At 39.7% G+C, this 15,122-nt stretch overlaps 1 protein-coding gene across 1 annotated transcript in view; it reads right to left on the reverse strand.

Moving 5' to 3' along the window:
- Positions 1-12,535: 12,535 nt before the first annotated feature.
- Positions 12,536-15,122, reverse strand: part of LOC102808789 (DNA (cytosine-5)-methyltransferase 3C-like) — an 89,909-nt gene continuing 87,322 nt past the window's right edge. The window contains exon 21 of the mRNA XM_085506277.1: positions 12,536-12,966. Within this exon, the coding sequence (XP_085362403.1) occupies positions 12,798-12,966 (169 nt within the window). The 3' untranslated portion in view covers positions 12,536-12,797. The remainder of the gene's footprint in view (positions 12,967-15,122) is intronic.

Below are 15,122 nucleotides of genomic sequence, written 5' to 3' on the forward strand. Positions count from 1 at the left end.
AGTACGGCAAAGAAGTGGCAAAATACTGCAAAGTAGTGGCAAAGTACTGAAAGGTATTGTAAAAGTATGGCAAAATAGTGGCAAAGTACTGCAAAGTAGTGGCAAAGTGCTGCAAAGTAGTGGCAAAGTATGAAAAGTAGTGTAAAAGTACGGCAAAGTAGTGGCAAAATACTGCAAAGTAGTGGCAAAGTGCTGAAAAGTAGTGCCAAAGTACAACAAAGTAGTGGCAAAGTACTGCAAAGTAGTGACAAAGTACTGAAAAGTAGTGGCAAAGTACTGAAAAAGGTGGCAAAGTAGTAGCAAAGAACTGCAAAGCAGTGGCAAAGTACTGAAAAGTAGTGTAAAAGTATGGCAAAGTAGAGGCAAAGTAGTGGCAAATTACGGCAATAGTGGCAAAGTACGGCAAAGAAGTGGCAAAATACTGCAAAGTAGTGGCAAAGTACTGAAAGGTATTGTAAAAGTACGGCAAAATAGTGGCAAAGTACTGGAAAGTAGTGTAAAAGTACGGCAAAGTAGTGGCAAAGTACGGCAAAGTAGTGGCAAAGTACGGGAAAGTAGTGGCAAAGTACGACAAAGTAGTGGCAAAGTAATGCAAAGTAGTGGAAAAGTAGTGGCAAAGTACTGCGAATTACAACAAAATACTGAAAAGCAGTGGTAAAGTACGGCAAGTAGTGGCAAAGTACTGCAAAGTAATGGCAAAGTACTGCAAAGTAGTGGCAAAGTACTGAAAAGTAGTGGCAAAGTACGGCAAAGTAGTGCCAAAGTACAACAAAGTAGTGGCAAAGTACTGCAAAGTAGTGACAAAGTACTAAAAAGTAGTGGCAAAGTACTGAAAAAAGTGGCAAAGTATTAGCAAAGAAATGCAAAGCAGTGGCAAAGTACTGAAAATTAGTGGCAAAGTACGGCAAAGTAGTGGCAAAGTACGGCAAAGTAGTGGCAAAGTACTGCAAAGTAGTGACAAAGTACTAAAAAGTAGTGGCAAAGTACTGAAAAAAGTGGCAAAGTATTAGCAAAGAACTGCAAAGCAGTGGCAAAGTACTGAAAAGTAGTGTAAAAGTATGGCAAAGTAGTGGCAAAGTACGGCAAAGTAGTGGCAAAGTACTGCAAAGTAGTGGCAAAGTACTGCAAAGTAGTGGTAAAGTACTGCAACGTAGTGCCAAAGTACGGCGAATTAGTGGCAATGTAAGGCAAAGTAGTATGGCAAAGTAGTGGCAATGTATGGCAAAGTAGACGCAAAGTACTGCAAATTAGTGGCAAAATAGTGGCAAAGTACGGCAAAGTAGTGGCAAAGTGCTGCAAAGTAGTGGCAAAGTATGAAAAGTAGTGTAAAAGTTCGGCAAAGTAGTGGCAAAATACTGCAAAGTAGTGGCAAAGTAATGAAAAGTAGTGTAAAAGTACGGCAAGTAGTGGCAAAGTACGCAAAGTAGTGGCAAAGTACGACAAAGTAGTGGAAAAGTAATGCAAAGTAGTGGAAAAGTAGTGGCAAAGTACTGCAAATTACAGCAAAGTACTGAAAAGTAGTGGAAAAGTACGGCAAATAGTGGCAAAGTACTGCAAAGTAATGGCAAAGTACTGCAAAGTAGTGGCAAAGTACTGAAAAGTAGTGGCAAAGTACGGCAAAGTAGTGCCAAAGTACAACAAAGTAGTGGCAAAGTAGTGACAAAGTACTGAAAAGTAGTGGCAAAGTACTGAAAAAGGTGGCAAAGTAGTAGCAAAGAAGTGCAAAGCAGTGGCAAAGTACTGAAAAGTAGTGTAAAAGTATGGCAAAGTAGTGGCAAAGTAGTGGCAAATTACGGCAATAGTGGCAAAGTACGGCAAAGAAGTGGCAAAATACTGCAAAGTAGTGGCAAAGTACTGAAAGGTATTGTAAAAGTACGGCAAAATAGTGGCAAAGTACTGCAAAATAGTGGCAAAGTACTGGAAAGTAGTGTAAAAGTACGGCAAAGTAGTGGCAAAGTACGGCAAAGTAGTGGCAAAGTACGGCAAACTGGTGGCAAAGTAGTGGCAAAGTAGTGGCAAAGTACTGCAAATTAGTATGGCAAAGTAGTGGCAAAGTATGACAAAGTAGTGGCAAAGTACTGCAAATTAGTGGCAAAATAGTGGCAAAGAACGGCAAAGTAGTGGCAAAGTACGGCAAAATATGGCAAAGTAGTGCAAAGTACGGCAAAGTAGTGGAAAAGTAGTGGCAAAGTAATGCAAAGTAGTGGAAAAGTAGTGGCAAAGTACTGCAAAATACGGCAAAGTACTGAAAGGTAGTGTAAAAGTACGGCAAAGAAGTGGCAAAGTACGGCAAAGTAATGGCAAAGTACGGCAAAGTAGTGGCAAAGTAATGCAAAGTAGTGGCAAAGTACTGAAAAGCAGTGGCAAAGTAGTGGCAAAATACTGAAAAGTAGTGGCAAATTACGGCAAATTACGGCAAAGTAGTGGCAAAGTAGTTGCAAAGTACGGAAAAGTAGTGGCAAAGTATGACAAAGTAGTGGCAAAGCACGGCAAAGTAGTGGCAAAGTACGGCAAAGTAGTGGCAAAGTACTGTAAAGTAGTGGCAAAGTACTGCAAAGTAGTGGCAAAGTACTGCAAAGTAGTGGCAAAGTACTGCAAAGTAGTGGCAAAGTATGGAGAATTAGTGGCAATGTACTGCAAAGTAGTATGGCAAAGTAGTATGGCAAAGTAGTGGCAAAGTATGGCAAAGTAGTGGCAAAGTACTGCAAATTAGTGGCAAAATAGTGGCAAAGTACGGCAAAGTAGTGGCAAAGTACGGCAAAGTACGGCAAAGTAGTGGCAAAGTAGTGGAAAAGTAGTGGCAAAGGAATGTAAAGTAGTGGAAAAGTAGTGGCAAAGTACTGCAAAATACGGCAAAGTACTGAAAAGTAGTGGTAAAGTACGGCAAGTAGTGGCAAAGTACTGCAAAGTAATGGCAAAGTACTGCAAAGTAGTGACAAAGTACTGAAAAGTAGTGGCAAAGTACTGAAAAAAGTGGCAAAGTAGTAGCAAAGTACTGCAAAGCAGAGGCAAAGTACTGAAAAGCAGTGGCAAAGTACTGAAAAGTAGTGGCAAAGTACGGCAAAGTAGTGGCAAAGTACGGCGAAGCAGTTGCAAAGTACGGCAAAGTAGCGGCAAAGTAGTGGCAAAGTACGGCAAAGCAGTGGCAAAATAGGGCAAAGTAGTGACAAAGTACGGCAAAGTATTGGCAAAGTACTGAAAAGCAGTGGCAAAGAACGGGAAAGTAGTGGCAAAGTACTGCAAAATAGTGACAAAGTACTGCAAAATAGTGGCAAAGTACGGCAAAGTAGTAGCAAAGTACGGCAAAGATGTGGCAAAGTACAGCAGAGTAGTGGCAAAGTATGGCAAAGTAGTGGCAATATACGGCAAAGTAGTACGGCAAAGTAGTGGCAAAAAACTGAAAAATAGTGGCAAAGTACGGCAAAGTAGTGGCAATGTACGGCAAAGTACTGAAAAGTACAGCAAAGTAGTGGCAAAGTTCTGCAAAGTAGTGACAAAGTACAGAAAAGTAGTGGCAAAGTAGTGGCAAAGTACTGAAATGTAATGGCAAAGAACTGCAAAGTAGTGGCAAAGTACTGAAAAGTAATGGTAAAGTACGGCAAAGTAGTGGCAAAGAACGGCAAGGTAGAGGCAAAGTACTGCAAATTAGTGGCAAAGTAATGAAAAGTAGTGGTAAGAGTAATGAAAAGTAGTGGTAAGAGTAATGAAAAGTACAGCAAAGCAGAGGCAAATTACGGCAAAGTAGTGGCAAAGTACTGAAAAGTAGTGGCAAAGTATGGCAAAGTAGTGGCAAAGTACGGCAAAGTAGTGGCAAATTACGGCAATAGCGTTAAAGTACGGCAAAGAAGTGGCAAAATACTGCAAAGTAGTGGCAAAGTACTGAAAAGTAGAGTAAAAGTACGGCAAAGTAGTGGCAAAGTACGGCAAAGTAATGGCAAAGTACGGCAAAGTAGTGGCAAAGTAATGCAAAGTAGTGGCAAAGTACTGAAAAGCAGTGGCAAAGTATGGCAAAGTAGTGGCAAAGAACTGAAAAGTAGTGGCAAATTACGGCAAAGTAGTGGCAAAGTACGGAAAGGTAGTGGCAAAGTATGACAAAGTAGTGGCAAAGCACGGCAAAGTAGTGGCAAAGTACGGCAAAGTAGTGGCAAAGTAATGTAAAGTAGTGGCAAATTACTGCAAAGTAGTGGTAAAGTACTGCAAAGTAGTGGTAAAGTACTGCAAAGTAGTGCCAAAGTACGGCGAATTAGTGGCAATGTACGGCAAAGTAGTATGGCAAAGTAGTGGCAAAGTATGGCAAAGTAGACGCAAAGTACTGCAAATTAGTGGCAAAATAGTGGCAAAGTACGGCAAAGTAGTGGCAAAGTGCTGCAAAGTAGTGGCAAAGTATGAAAAGTAGTGTAAAAGTACGGCAAAGTAGTGGCAAAATACTGCAAAGTAGTGGCAAAGTACTGAAAAGCAGTGTAAAAGTACGGCAAAGTAGTGGCAAAGTACGGCAAATTAGTGGCAAAGTACGACAAAGTAGTGGCAAAGTAATGCAAAGTAGTGGAAAAGTAGTGGCAAAGTACTGCAAATTACAGCAAAGTACTGAAAAGTAGTGGCAAAGTACGGCAAAGTAGTGCCAAAGTACAACAAAGTAGTGGCAAAGTACTGCAAAGTAGTGACAAAGTACTGAAAAGTAGTGGCAAAGTACTGAAAAAGGTGGCAAAGTAGTAGCAAAGAACTGCAAAGCAGTGGCAAAGTACTGAAAAGTAGTGTAAAAGTATGGCAAAGTAGAGGCAAAGTAGTGGCAAATTACTGCAATAGTGGCAAAGTACGGCAAAGAAGTGGCAAAATACTGCAAAGTAGTGGCAAAGTACTGAAAGGTATTGTAAAAGTACGGCAAAATAGTGGCAAAGTACTGCAAAATAGTGGCAAAGTACTGGAAAGTAGTGTAAAAGTACGGCAAAGTAGTGGCAAAGTACGGCAAAGTAGTGGCAAAGTACGGGAAAGTAGTGGCAAAGTAATGCAAAGTAGTGGCAAAGTACAGAAAAGCAGTGGCAAAGTACGGCAAAGTAGTGGCAAAGAACTGAAAAGTAGTGACAAATTACGGCAAAGTAGTGTCAAAGTACGGAAAAGTAGTGTAAAAGTTCGGCAAAGTAGTGGCAAAGTACGGCAAAGTAATGGCAAAGTACGGCAAAGTAGTGGCAAAATAATGCAAAGTAGTGGCAAAGTACTGAAAAGCAGTGGCAAAGTACGTCAAAGTGGTGGCAAAGTACTGAAAAGTAGTGGCAAATTACGGCAAAGAAGCGGCAAAGTTAGGCAAAGTAGTGGCAAAGCACGCCAAAGTAGTGGTAAAGTACGGCAAAGTAGTGGCAAAGTACTGCAAAGTAGTGGCAAAGTACTGCAAAGTAGTGGCAAAGTACTGCAAAGTAGTGCCAAAGTACGGCGAATTAGTGGCAATGTACGGCAAAGTAGTATGGCAAAGTAGTATGGCAAAGTAGTGGCAAAGTATGGCAAAGTAGAGGCAAAGTACTGCAAATTAGTGGCAAAATAGTGGCAAAGTACAGAAAAGTAGTGGCAAAGTACTGAAAAAAGTGGCAAAGTAGTAGCAAAGTACTGCAAAGTAGTTGCAAAGTACTGTAAAGTAGGGCAAAGTACTGAAAGGTAGTGTAAAAGTACGGCAAAGTAGTGGCAAAGTAATGGCAAAGTACGGCAAAGTAGAGGCAAAGTAATGCAAAGTAGTGGCAAAGTACTGAAAAGCAGTGGCAAAGTAGTGGCAAAATACTGAAAAGTAAAGGCAAATTGCGGCAAATTACGGCAAAGTAGTGGCAAAGTACGGAAAAGTAGTGGCAAAGTATGACAAAGTAGTGGCAAAGCACGGCAAAGTAGTGGCAAATTACGGCAAAGTAGTGGCAAAGTACTGTAAAGTAGTGGCAAAGTACTGCAAAGTAGTGGCAAAGTACTGCAAAGTAGTGGTAAAGTACTGCAAAGTAGTGCCAAAGTACGGCGAAATAGTGGCAATGTACGGCAAAGTAGTATGGCAAAGTAGTGGCAAAGTATGGCAAAGTAGACGCAAAGTACTGCAAATTAGTGGCAAAATAGTGGCAAAGTACGGCAAAGTAGTGGCAAAGTGCTGCAAAGTAGTGGCAAAGTATGAAAAGTAGTGTAAAAGTACGGCAAAGTAGTGGCAAAATACTGCAAAGTAGTGGCAAAGTACTGAAAAGTAGTGGAAAAGTAGTGGCAAAGTACTGCAAATTACAGCAAAGTACTGAAAAGTAGTGGTAAAGTACGGCAAATAGTGGCAAAGTACTGCAAAGTAATGGCAAAGTACTGCAAAGTAGTGGCAAGGTACTGAAAAGTAGTGGCAAAGTACGGCAAAGTAGTGCCAAAGTACAACAAAGTAGTGGCAAAGTACTGCAAAGTAGTGACAAAGTACTGAAAAGTAGTGGCAAAGTACTGAAAAAGGTGGCAAAGTAGTAGCAAATAACTGCAAAGCAGTGGCAAAGTACTGAAAAGTAGTGTAAAAGTATGGCAAAGTAGAGGCAAAGTAGTGGCAAATTACGGCAATAGTGGCAAAGTACGGCAAAGAAGTGGCAAAATACTGCAAAGTAGTGGCAAAGTACTGGAAAGTAGTGTAAAAGTACGGCAAAGTAGTGGCAAAGTACGGCAAAGTAGTGGCAAAGTACGGGAAAGTAGTGGCAAAGTACGACAAAGTAGTGGCAAAGTAATGCAAAGTAGTGGAAAAGTAGTGGCAAAGTACTGCAAATTACAACAAAGTACTGAAAAGTAGTGGTAAAGTACGGCAAGTAGTGGCAAAGTAATGGCAAAGTACTGCAAAGTAGTGGCAAAGTACTGAAAATTAGTGGCAAAGTACGGCAAAGTAGTGCCAAAGTACAGCAAAGTAGTGGCAAAGTACTGCAAAGTAGTGACAAAGTACTAAAAAGTAGTGGCAAAGTACTGAAAAAAGTGGCAAAGTATTAGCAAAGAACTGCAAAGCAGTGGCAAAGTACTGAAAATTAGTGGCAAAGTACGGCAAAGTAGTGGCAAAGTACAGCAAAGTAGTGGCAAAGTACTGCAAAGTAGTGACAAAGTACTAAAAAGTAGTGGCAAAGTACTGAAAAAAGTGGCAAAGTATTAGCAAAGAACTGCAAAGCAGTGGCAAAGTACTGAAAAGTAGTGTAAAAGTATGGCAAAGTAGTGGCAAAGTACGGCAAAGTAGTGGCAAAGTACTGCAAAGTAGTGGCAAAGTACTGCAAAGTAGTGGTAAAGTACTGCAACGTAGTGCCAAAGTACGGCGAATTAGTGGCAATGTACGGCAAAGTAGTATGGCAAAGTAGTGGCAAAGTATGGCAAAGTAGACGCAAAGTACTGCAAATTAGTGGCAAAATAGTGGCAAAGTACGGCAAAGTAGTGGCAAAATACTGCAAAGTAGTGGCAAAGTACTGAAAAGTAGTGTAAAAGTACGGCAAAGTAGTGGCAAAGTAATGCAAAGTAGTGGAAAAGTAGTGGCAAAGTACTGCAAATTACAGCAAAGTACTGAAAAGTAGTGGTAAAGTACGGCAAATAGTGGCAAAGTACTGCAAAGTAATGGCAAAGTACTGCAAAGTAGTGGCAAAGTACTGAAAAGTAGTGGCAAAGTACGGCAAAGTAGTGCCAAAGTACAACAAAGTAGTGGCAAAGTACTGCAAAGTAGTGACAAAGTACTGAAAAGTAGTGGCAAAGTACTGAAAAAGGTGGCAAAGTAGTAGCAAAGAAGTGCAAAGCAGTGGCAAAGTACTGCAAAGTAGTGTAAAAGTATGGCAAAGTAGTGGCAAAGTAGTGGCAAATTACGGCAATAGTGGCAAAGTACGGCAAAGAAGTGGCAAAATACTGCAAAGTAGTGGCAAAGTACTGAAAAGTAGTGTAAAAGTACGGCAAAGTAGTGGCAAAGTAATGCAAAGTAGTGGAAAAGTAGTGGCAAAGTACTGCAAATTACAGCAAAGTACTGAAAAGTAGTGGTAAAGTACGGCAAATAGTGGCAAAGTACTGCAAAGTAATGGCAAAGTACTGCAAAGTAGTGGCAAAGTACTGAAAAGTAGTGGCAAAGTACGGCAAAGTAGTGCCAAAGTACAACAAAGTAGTGGCAAAGTACTGCAAAGTAGTGACAAAGTACTGAAAAGTAGTGGCAAAGTACTGAAAAAGGTGGCAAAGTAGTAGCAAAGAAGTGCAAAGCAGTGGCAAAGTACTGCAAAGTAGTGTAAAAGTATGGCAAAGTAGTGGCAAAGTAGTGGCAAATTACGGCAATAGTGGCAAAGTACGGCAAAGAAGTGGCAAAATACTGCAAAGTAGTGGCAAAGTACTGAAAGGTATTGTAAAAGTACGGCAAAATAGTGGCAAAGTACTGCAAAATAGTGGCAAAGTACTGGAAAGTAGTGTAAAAGTACGGCAAAGTAGTGGCAAAGTAAGGCAAAGTAGTGGCAAAGTACGGGAAAGTAGTGGCAAAGTACGACAAAGTAGTGGCAAAGTACTGCAAAGTAGTGGAAAAGTAGTGGCAAAGTACTGCAAATTACAACAATGTACTGAAAAGTAGTGGTAAAGTACGGCAAGTAGTGGCAAAGTACTGCAAAGTAATTGCAAAGTACTGCAAAGTAGTGGCAAAGTACTGAAAATTAGTGGCAAAGTACGGCAAAGTAGTGCCAAAGTACAGCAAAGTAGTGGCAAAGTACTGCAAAGTAGTGACAAAGTACTAAAAAGTAGTGGCAAAGTACTGAAAAAAGTGGCAAAGTATTAGCAAAGAACTGCAAAGCAGTGGCAAAGTACTGAAAAGTAGTGTAAAAGTATGGCAAAGTAGTGGCAAAGTATGGCAAAGTAGTGGCAAATTACGGCAATAGTGGCAAAGTACGGCAAAGAAGTGGCAAAATACTGCAAAGTAGTGGCAAAGTACTGAAAGGTAGTGTAAAAGTACGGCAAAGTAGTGGCAAAGTACGGCAAAGTAATGGCAAAGTACGGCAAAGTAGTGGCAAAGTAATGCAAAGTAGTGGCAAAGTACTGAAAAGCAGTGGCAAAGTAAGGCAAAGTAGTGGCAAAATACTGAAAAGTAGTGGCAAATTACGGCAAAGCACGGCAAAGTAGTGGCAAAGTACGGTAAAGTAGTGGCAAAGTACTGCAAAGTAGTGGCAAAGTACTGCAAAGTAGTGGCAAAGTACTGCAAAGTAGTGGCAAAGTACGGCGAATTAGTGGCAATGTACTGCAAAGTAGTATGGCAAAGTAGTGGCAAAGTATGGCAAAGTAGTGGCAAAGTACTGCAAATTAGTGGCAAAATAGTGGCAAAGTACGGCAAACTGGTGGCAAAGTACGGCAAAGTAGTGGAAAAGTAGTGGCAAAGTAATGCAAAGCAGTGGAAAAGTAGTGGCAAAGTACTGCAAAATACGGCAAAGTACTGAAAAGTAGTGGTAAAGTACGACAAGTAGTGGCAAAGTACTGCAAAGTAATGGCAAAGTACTGCAAAGTAGTGGCAAAGTACTGAAAAGTAGTGGCAAAGTACTGCAATACGGCAAAGTAGAGGCAAAGTACTGCAAAGTAGTGACAAAGTACTGAAAAGTAGTGGCAAAGTACGGCAAAGTAGTTGCAAAGTACGACAAAGTAGTGGCAAAGTAATGCAAAGTAGTGGAAAAGTAGTGACAAAGTACTGAAAAAAGTGGCAAAGTAGTAGCAAAGAACTGCAAAGCAGTGGCAAAGTACTGAAAAGTAGCGTAAAAGTATGGCAAAGTAGTGGCAAAGTACGGCAAAGTAGTGGCAAATTACGGCAATAGTGGCAAAGTACGGCAAAGAAGTGGCAAAATACTGCAAAGCAGTGGCAAAGTACTGAAAGGTAGTGTAAAAGTACGGCAAAATAGTGGCAAAGTACGGCAAAGTAGTGGCAAAGTAATGCAAAGTAGTGGCAAAGTACTGAAAAGCAGAGGCAAAGTACGGCAAAGTAGTGGCACAATACTGAAAAGTAGTGGCAAATTACGGCAAAGTAGTGGCAAAGTACGGCAAAGTAGTGGCAAAGCACGGCAAAGTAGTGGCAAAGTAGTGGCAAAGTACTGCAAAGTAGTGGCAAAGTACTGCAAAGTAGTGGCAAAGTACGGCAAAGTAGTGGCAATGTACTGCAAAGTAGTATGGCAAAGTAGTGGCAAAGTATGACAAAGTAGTGGCAAAGTACTGCAAATTAGTGGCAAAATAGTGGCAAAGTACGGCAAAGTAGTGGCAAAGTAATGCAAAGTAGTGGCAAAGTACTGAAAAGCAGTGGCAAAGTAGTGGCAAAATACTGAAAAGTAGTGGCAAATTACGGCAAAGTAGTGGCAAAGTAGTGGCAAAGTAGTGGCAAAGTACGGAAAAGTAGTGGCAAAGTATGACAAAGTAGTGGCAAAGCACGGCAAAGTAGTGGCAAAGTACGGCAAAGTAGTGGCAAAGTACTGTAAAGTAGTGGCAAAGTACTGCAAAGTAGTGGCAAAGTACTGCAAAGTAGTGGCAAAGTATGGAGAATTAGTGGCAATGTACTGCAAAGTAGTATGGCAAAGTAGTATGGCAAAGTAGTGGCAAAGTATGGCAAAGTAGTGGCAAAGTACTGCAAATTAGTGGCAAAATAGTGGCAAAGTACGGCAAAGTAGTGGCAAAGTACGGCAAAGTACGGCAAAGTAGTGGCAAAGTATGGCAAAGTAGTGGCAAAATACTGCAAAGTAGTGGCAAAGTACTGAAAAGTAGCCAGTGTAAAAGTACGGCAAAGTAGTGGCAAAGTAGTGGCAAAGGAATGTAAAGTAGTGGAAAAGTAGTGGCAAAGTACTGCAAAATACGGCAAAGTACTGCAAAGTAATGGCAAAGTACTGCAAAGTAGTGACAAAGTACTGAAAAGTAGTGGCAAAGTACTGAAAAAAGTGGCAAAGTAGTAGCAAAGTACTGCAAAGCAGAGGCAAAGTACTGAAAAGCAGTGGCAAAGTACTGAAAAGCAGTGGCAAAGTACTGAAAAGTAGTGGCAAAGTACGGCAAAGTAGTGGCAAAGTACGGCGAAGCAGTTGCAAAGTACGGCAAAGTAGCGGCAAAGTAGTGGCAAAGTACGGCAAAGTAGTGGCAAAATAGGGCAAAGTAGTGGCAAAGTACGGCAAAGTATTGGCAAAGTACGGCAAAGTATTGGCAAAGTACTGAAAAGTAGTGGCAAAGAACGGGAAAGTAGTGGCAAAGTACTGCAAAATAGTGACAAAGTACTGCAAAATAGTGGCAAAGTACGGCAAAGTAGTAGCAAAGTACGGCAAAGATGTGGCAAAGTACAGCAGAGTAGTGGCAAAGTATGGCAAAGTAGTGGCAATATACGGCAAAGTAGTACGGCAAAGTAGTGGCAAAAAACTGAAAAATAGTGGCAAAGTACGGCAAAGTAGTGGCAATGTACGGCAAAGTACTGAAAAGTACAGCAAAGTAGTGGCAAAGTTCTGCAAAGTAGTGACAAAGTACAGAAAAGTAGTGGCAAAGTAGTGGCAAAGTACTGAAATGTAATGGCAAAGAACTGCAAAGTAGTGGCAAAGTACTGAAAAGTAATGGTAAAGTACGGCAAAGTAGTGGCAAAGAACGGCAAGGTAGAGGCAAAGTACTGCAAATTAGTGGCAAAGTAATGAAAAGTAGTGGTAAGAGTACTGAAAAGTAGTGGTAAGAGTACTGAAAAGTACAGCAAAGCAGAGGCAAATTACGGCAAAGTAGTGGCAAAGTACTGAAAAGTAGTGGCAAAGTACGGCAAAGTAGTGGCAAAGTATGGCAAAGTAGTGGCAAAGTAAGGAAAAGTATTGGGAAAGTAGTGCCAAAGTAGTGGAAAGTAGTGGTAAAGTACAGAAAAGAAGTGGCAAAGTGCGGCAAAGTACGGCAAAGTAGCGCAAAGTACGGCAAAGTAGCAGCAAAGTACGGCAAAGTCGTGGCAAAGTACAGCAAAGTATTGGCAAAGTACTGCAAAGTAGTGGCAAAGTACTGCAAAGTAGTGGCAAAGTACGGCAAAGTAGTGGCAAAGTACGGCAAAGTAGTGAAAAGTACGGTAGTTTCACATTACGGCAAAATAGTGGCAAAGTACACCAAAGTAGTGGAAAGTAGTGGCAAAGTACGGCATCAAAGTACTGATGAATAAGGTGACCAACTTTGATGAAGTTTGGAATGGAATTAGTAAAGTTATTGTGCACACAATAACAATTATTAAAGACAACAATAACGACAACACATTTTTTCCCTTAATATACCTTTCCCTTCCATCTTTGATAGTACGGGCAAGTTAAAAAGTCCAGTAAAATAAGACAATCTGCAGGGCTGCATGGCAAATCTTAAATGTTGAGTGCAAATTATGTAAAGATACATTGACCTCACTCATGACAAAGACAAACTAACTGCTCAGACCCACTACCTTCCATTAACATCAATATGTTAAGTCACTCTGGCTCAATACAGCTAGATGTATTAAAAGTGTTAGGTAGCTGATGTGCTAATTTGTCACCAACAAACAGTGTACTTTTTCTGAGGGTTTTTTGTTACATACATACCTTCCACAAATTAAACACAAATTCAATTCAGTCATATTTTCAAATTTTATATAGATACAAATAATGGTAACAATGTATTGATAACAAATAAACTAATAAACGCTAAAATAAATAACAAATAATTAACAGTGCCAGCACTGAAAAAATAGAATCTTTTTAAAATAAAACATAAATAACAATTTTAGAAGAACAAGAAATTACAAGTAAAAAATTATAAACCTTTTTATAACAATGTTTTTATAGAAGCGGCTTTATCTGTTGAAAATACAGCACAAGTAACAGGAGTAATTAGGTACAATAATTTGCATATTTGTACATATCACAGGCAAAATATTCCTTAAGGGGTGCTAGTAAGTGCCTAGCAACAGGTACACTCCATGCTTGTCCTAACAACTTCTGACGTGCTGTTCTACTCATATTGCCTACATCAGTGTAGTGTTCTGGAAATCCAAATAATCTGTGGATAGAACAAAAGTATTATGAGTTTTCAGTTAGGCCACACTGATTTAATTTTATGGATGACATGCTCTAAAGACCCCAAAACTAATGCGTGAGGGAGAACAAAAAAATGCTGCTAAAACCACAGGACTACGGAGCTGTTATTACGAATTGAACCACAGTGTATCAAAAAAACAACAACAAGTCTTTATTTGTAGGAGGCACATGTTGATGTACACATTTCGTACTGTATTACTGTCACAGGTATCATCACCTTTGATTTTCAAAAGGCAAGAGGATAAGGCAGATTTGCTTTGACAAAGGCATACACATCAACTCAACAATAAAGAAAAACTTGCTGTGTTGTATTGAAAAAAAAATTAATTAAAAATGAACAATAAGTTTGTCAACAGCAACCTGGAAATTAACTTCTTTGACATTCAAACTACAGCTTTTAAAGTGACACTTCAGATAGATTAAGTGTAGACACTAATGCTCTAGAACTACTTCAACTATGTAACAAATTATAAGAGGCTCGATATTAAAAAACAAAACACCAACACAGTCAACAAAAATTTGGATGCAGAAAATTATGTACATGTATCTTGATGAAAATTTGTCATATGATCAAAATATTACTGACTGTGTGTGCAAGCAAATTATCCGAATCAGAAAATGAAAACAAGCAGCCTCTCGGCTGAGATAGCTCCGCTGTTAGCAATGCACATTTCAATTAAAGAACATAAGATATCATTAGAAAATGAACAATATGTGTAGTATCAAAACAATCAGACTAGCGGTTTTCAACAAGAAGTGGAAAATATCACCAATTACCAAAAATTAAAAAATATTCATCAAAATTAGAGAATTGAAGATATCATCATGAAATGAACAAATCTGAGTTAGAACCACATGTAGTACCTATATATGTAATATCAAAGCAATTGGACTTGAGGTTTTCAACAAGAAGTCGAAAATATCACTTTTACCAAAAATGACAAAAATATTCACCAAAATTAGAGAATTGAAGATATCATTACAAAATGAACAAATCTGAGAGAGGTCCACATGTAGTACCTATATATGTAATATCAAAGCAATTGGACTTGAGGTTTTCAACAAGAAGTCGAAAATATCACTTATACCAAAAATGACAAAAATATTCACCAAAATTAGAGAATTGAAGATATCATTACAAAATGAACAAATCTGAGAGAGGTCCACATGTAGTACCTATATATGTAATATCAAAGCAATTGGACTTGCGGTTTTCAACAAGAAGTTGAAAATATCACTTTTTACCAAAAATGACAAAAATATTCACCAAAATTAGAGAATTGAAGATATTATCATGAAATGAACAAATCTGAGAGAGGTCTACCCAAGGTACATATACACCAAGTATCAAAGCATTCAGGCTTGTAGTTTTCAAGAAGAAGTCGAAAAAGTAAAACATTGACACGGACGACGACGACGGACAATCACTCATATGATAAGCTCCGCTCGACAAAGTCGACAACGGAGCTAAAAAAAATAATAAGAAACTTTTCTTCACCCCAAAAGGGGACTTTGGCTGAGGAGCTTTCGTTGCAGTTTTGTCGAGTTCAATGCAGACAAAGCAACCGAACTGACTTTTAGGTCACCATACACCTCCACTCTCTCCATTTCTCTCATCGTTGCAGAAGAAACGCAGGACAGCCACTCTGGACAATATGTCCTTAAAGTTTTCTGAGCGAAACTTGCCTGCCGCTACCGATCTCTCGTATAGCTGTGTAAACGTCACATCTCCCTGGGCCAATGTCAATTGCATACCAGTCTATAACAATCCTTCCGTTTTACCTCTGAACTTTTATGCACACGTATTTTGGTGGTGTGGTTGCCATGTTGGATCATTTATGACAAAATTGGCATGTTTTGAAGCAATCTCCTTCCTAAAAATCTTTGCACTTTACGTAACGCGCATCTAACTATGCGGAGTTTGGTTTTGAGGTAGTCCAAAACGAGTTTTACGACAAGTCGGCGCTTTGCGACAATATGAGTCGGCAAGTTCCGGACAGAAAACCGATCTGTGGAGATTCGTCGTCAGAGATTTTTTTTTTTTTTGAGAACAGGCGCAAACTAATGCGCGTGCGGATGTCATCCATAAAATTAAATTGGTGTGGTGTTATTTACAAA

This window comes from Saccoglossus kowalevskii, chromosome 12 (genome assembly GCF_978046115.1).
Source record: "Saccoglossus kowalevskii chromosome 12, keSacKowa6.1, whole genome shotgun sequence".
NCBI lineage: Eukaryota > Metazoa > Hemichordata > Enteropneusta > Harrimaniidae > Saccoglossus > Saccoglossus kowalevskii.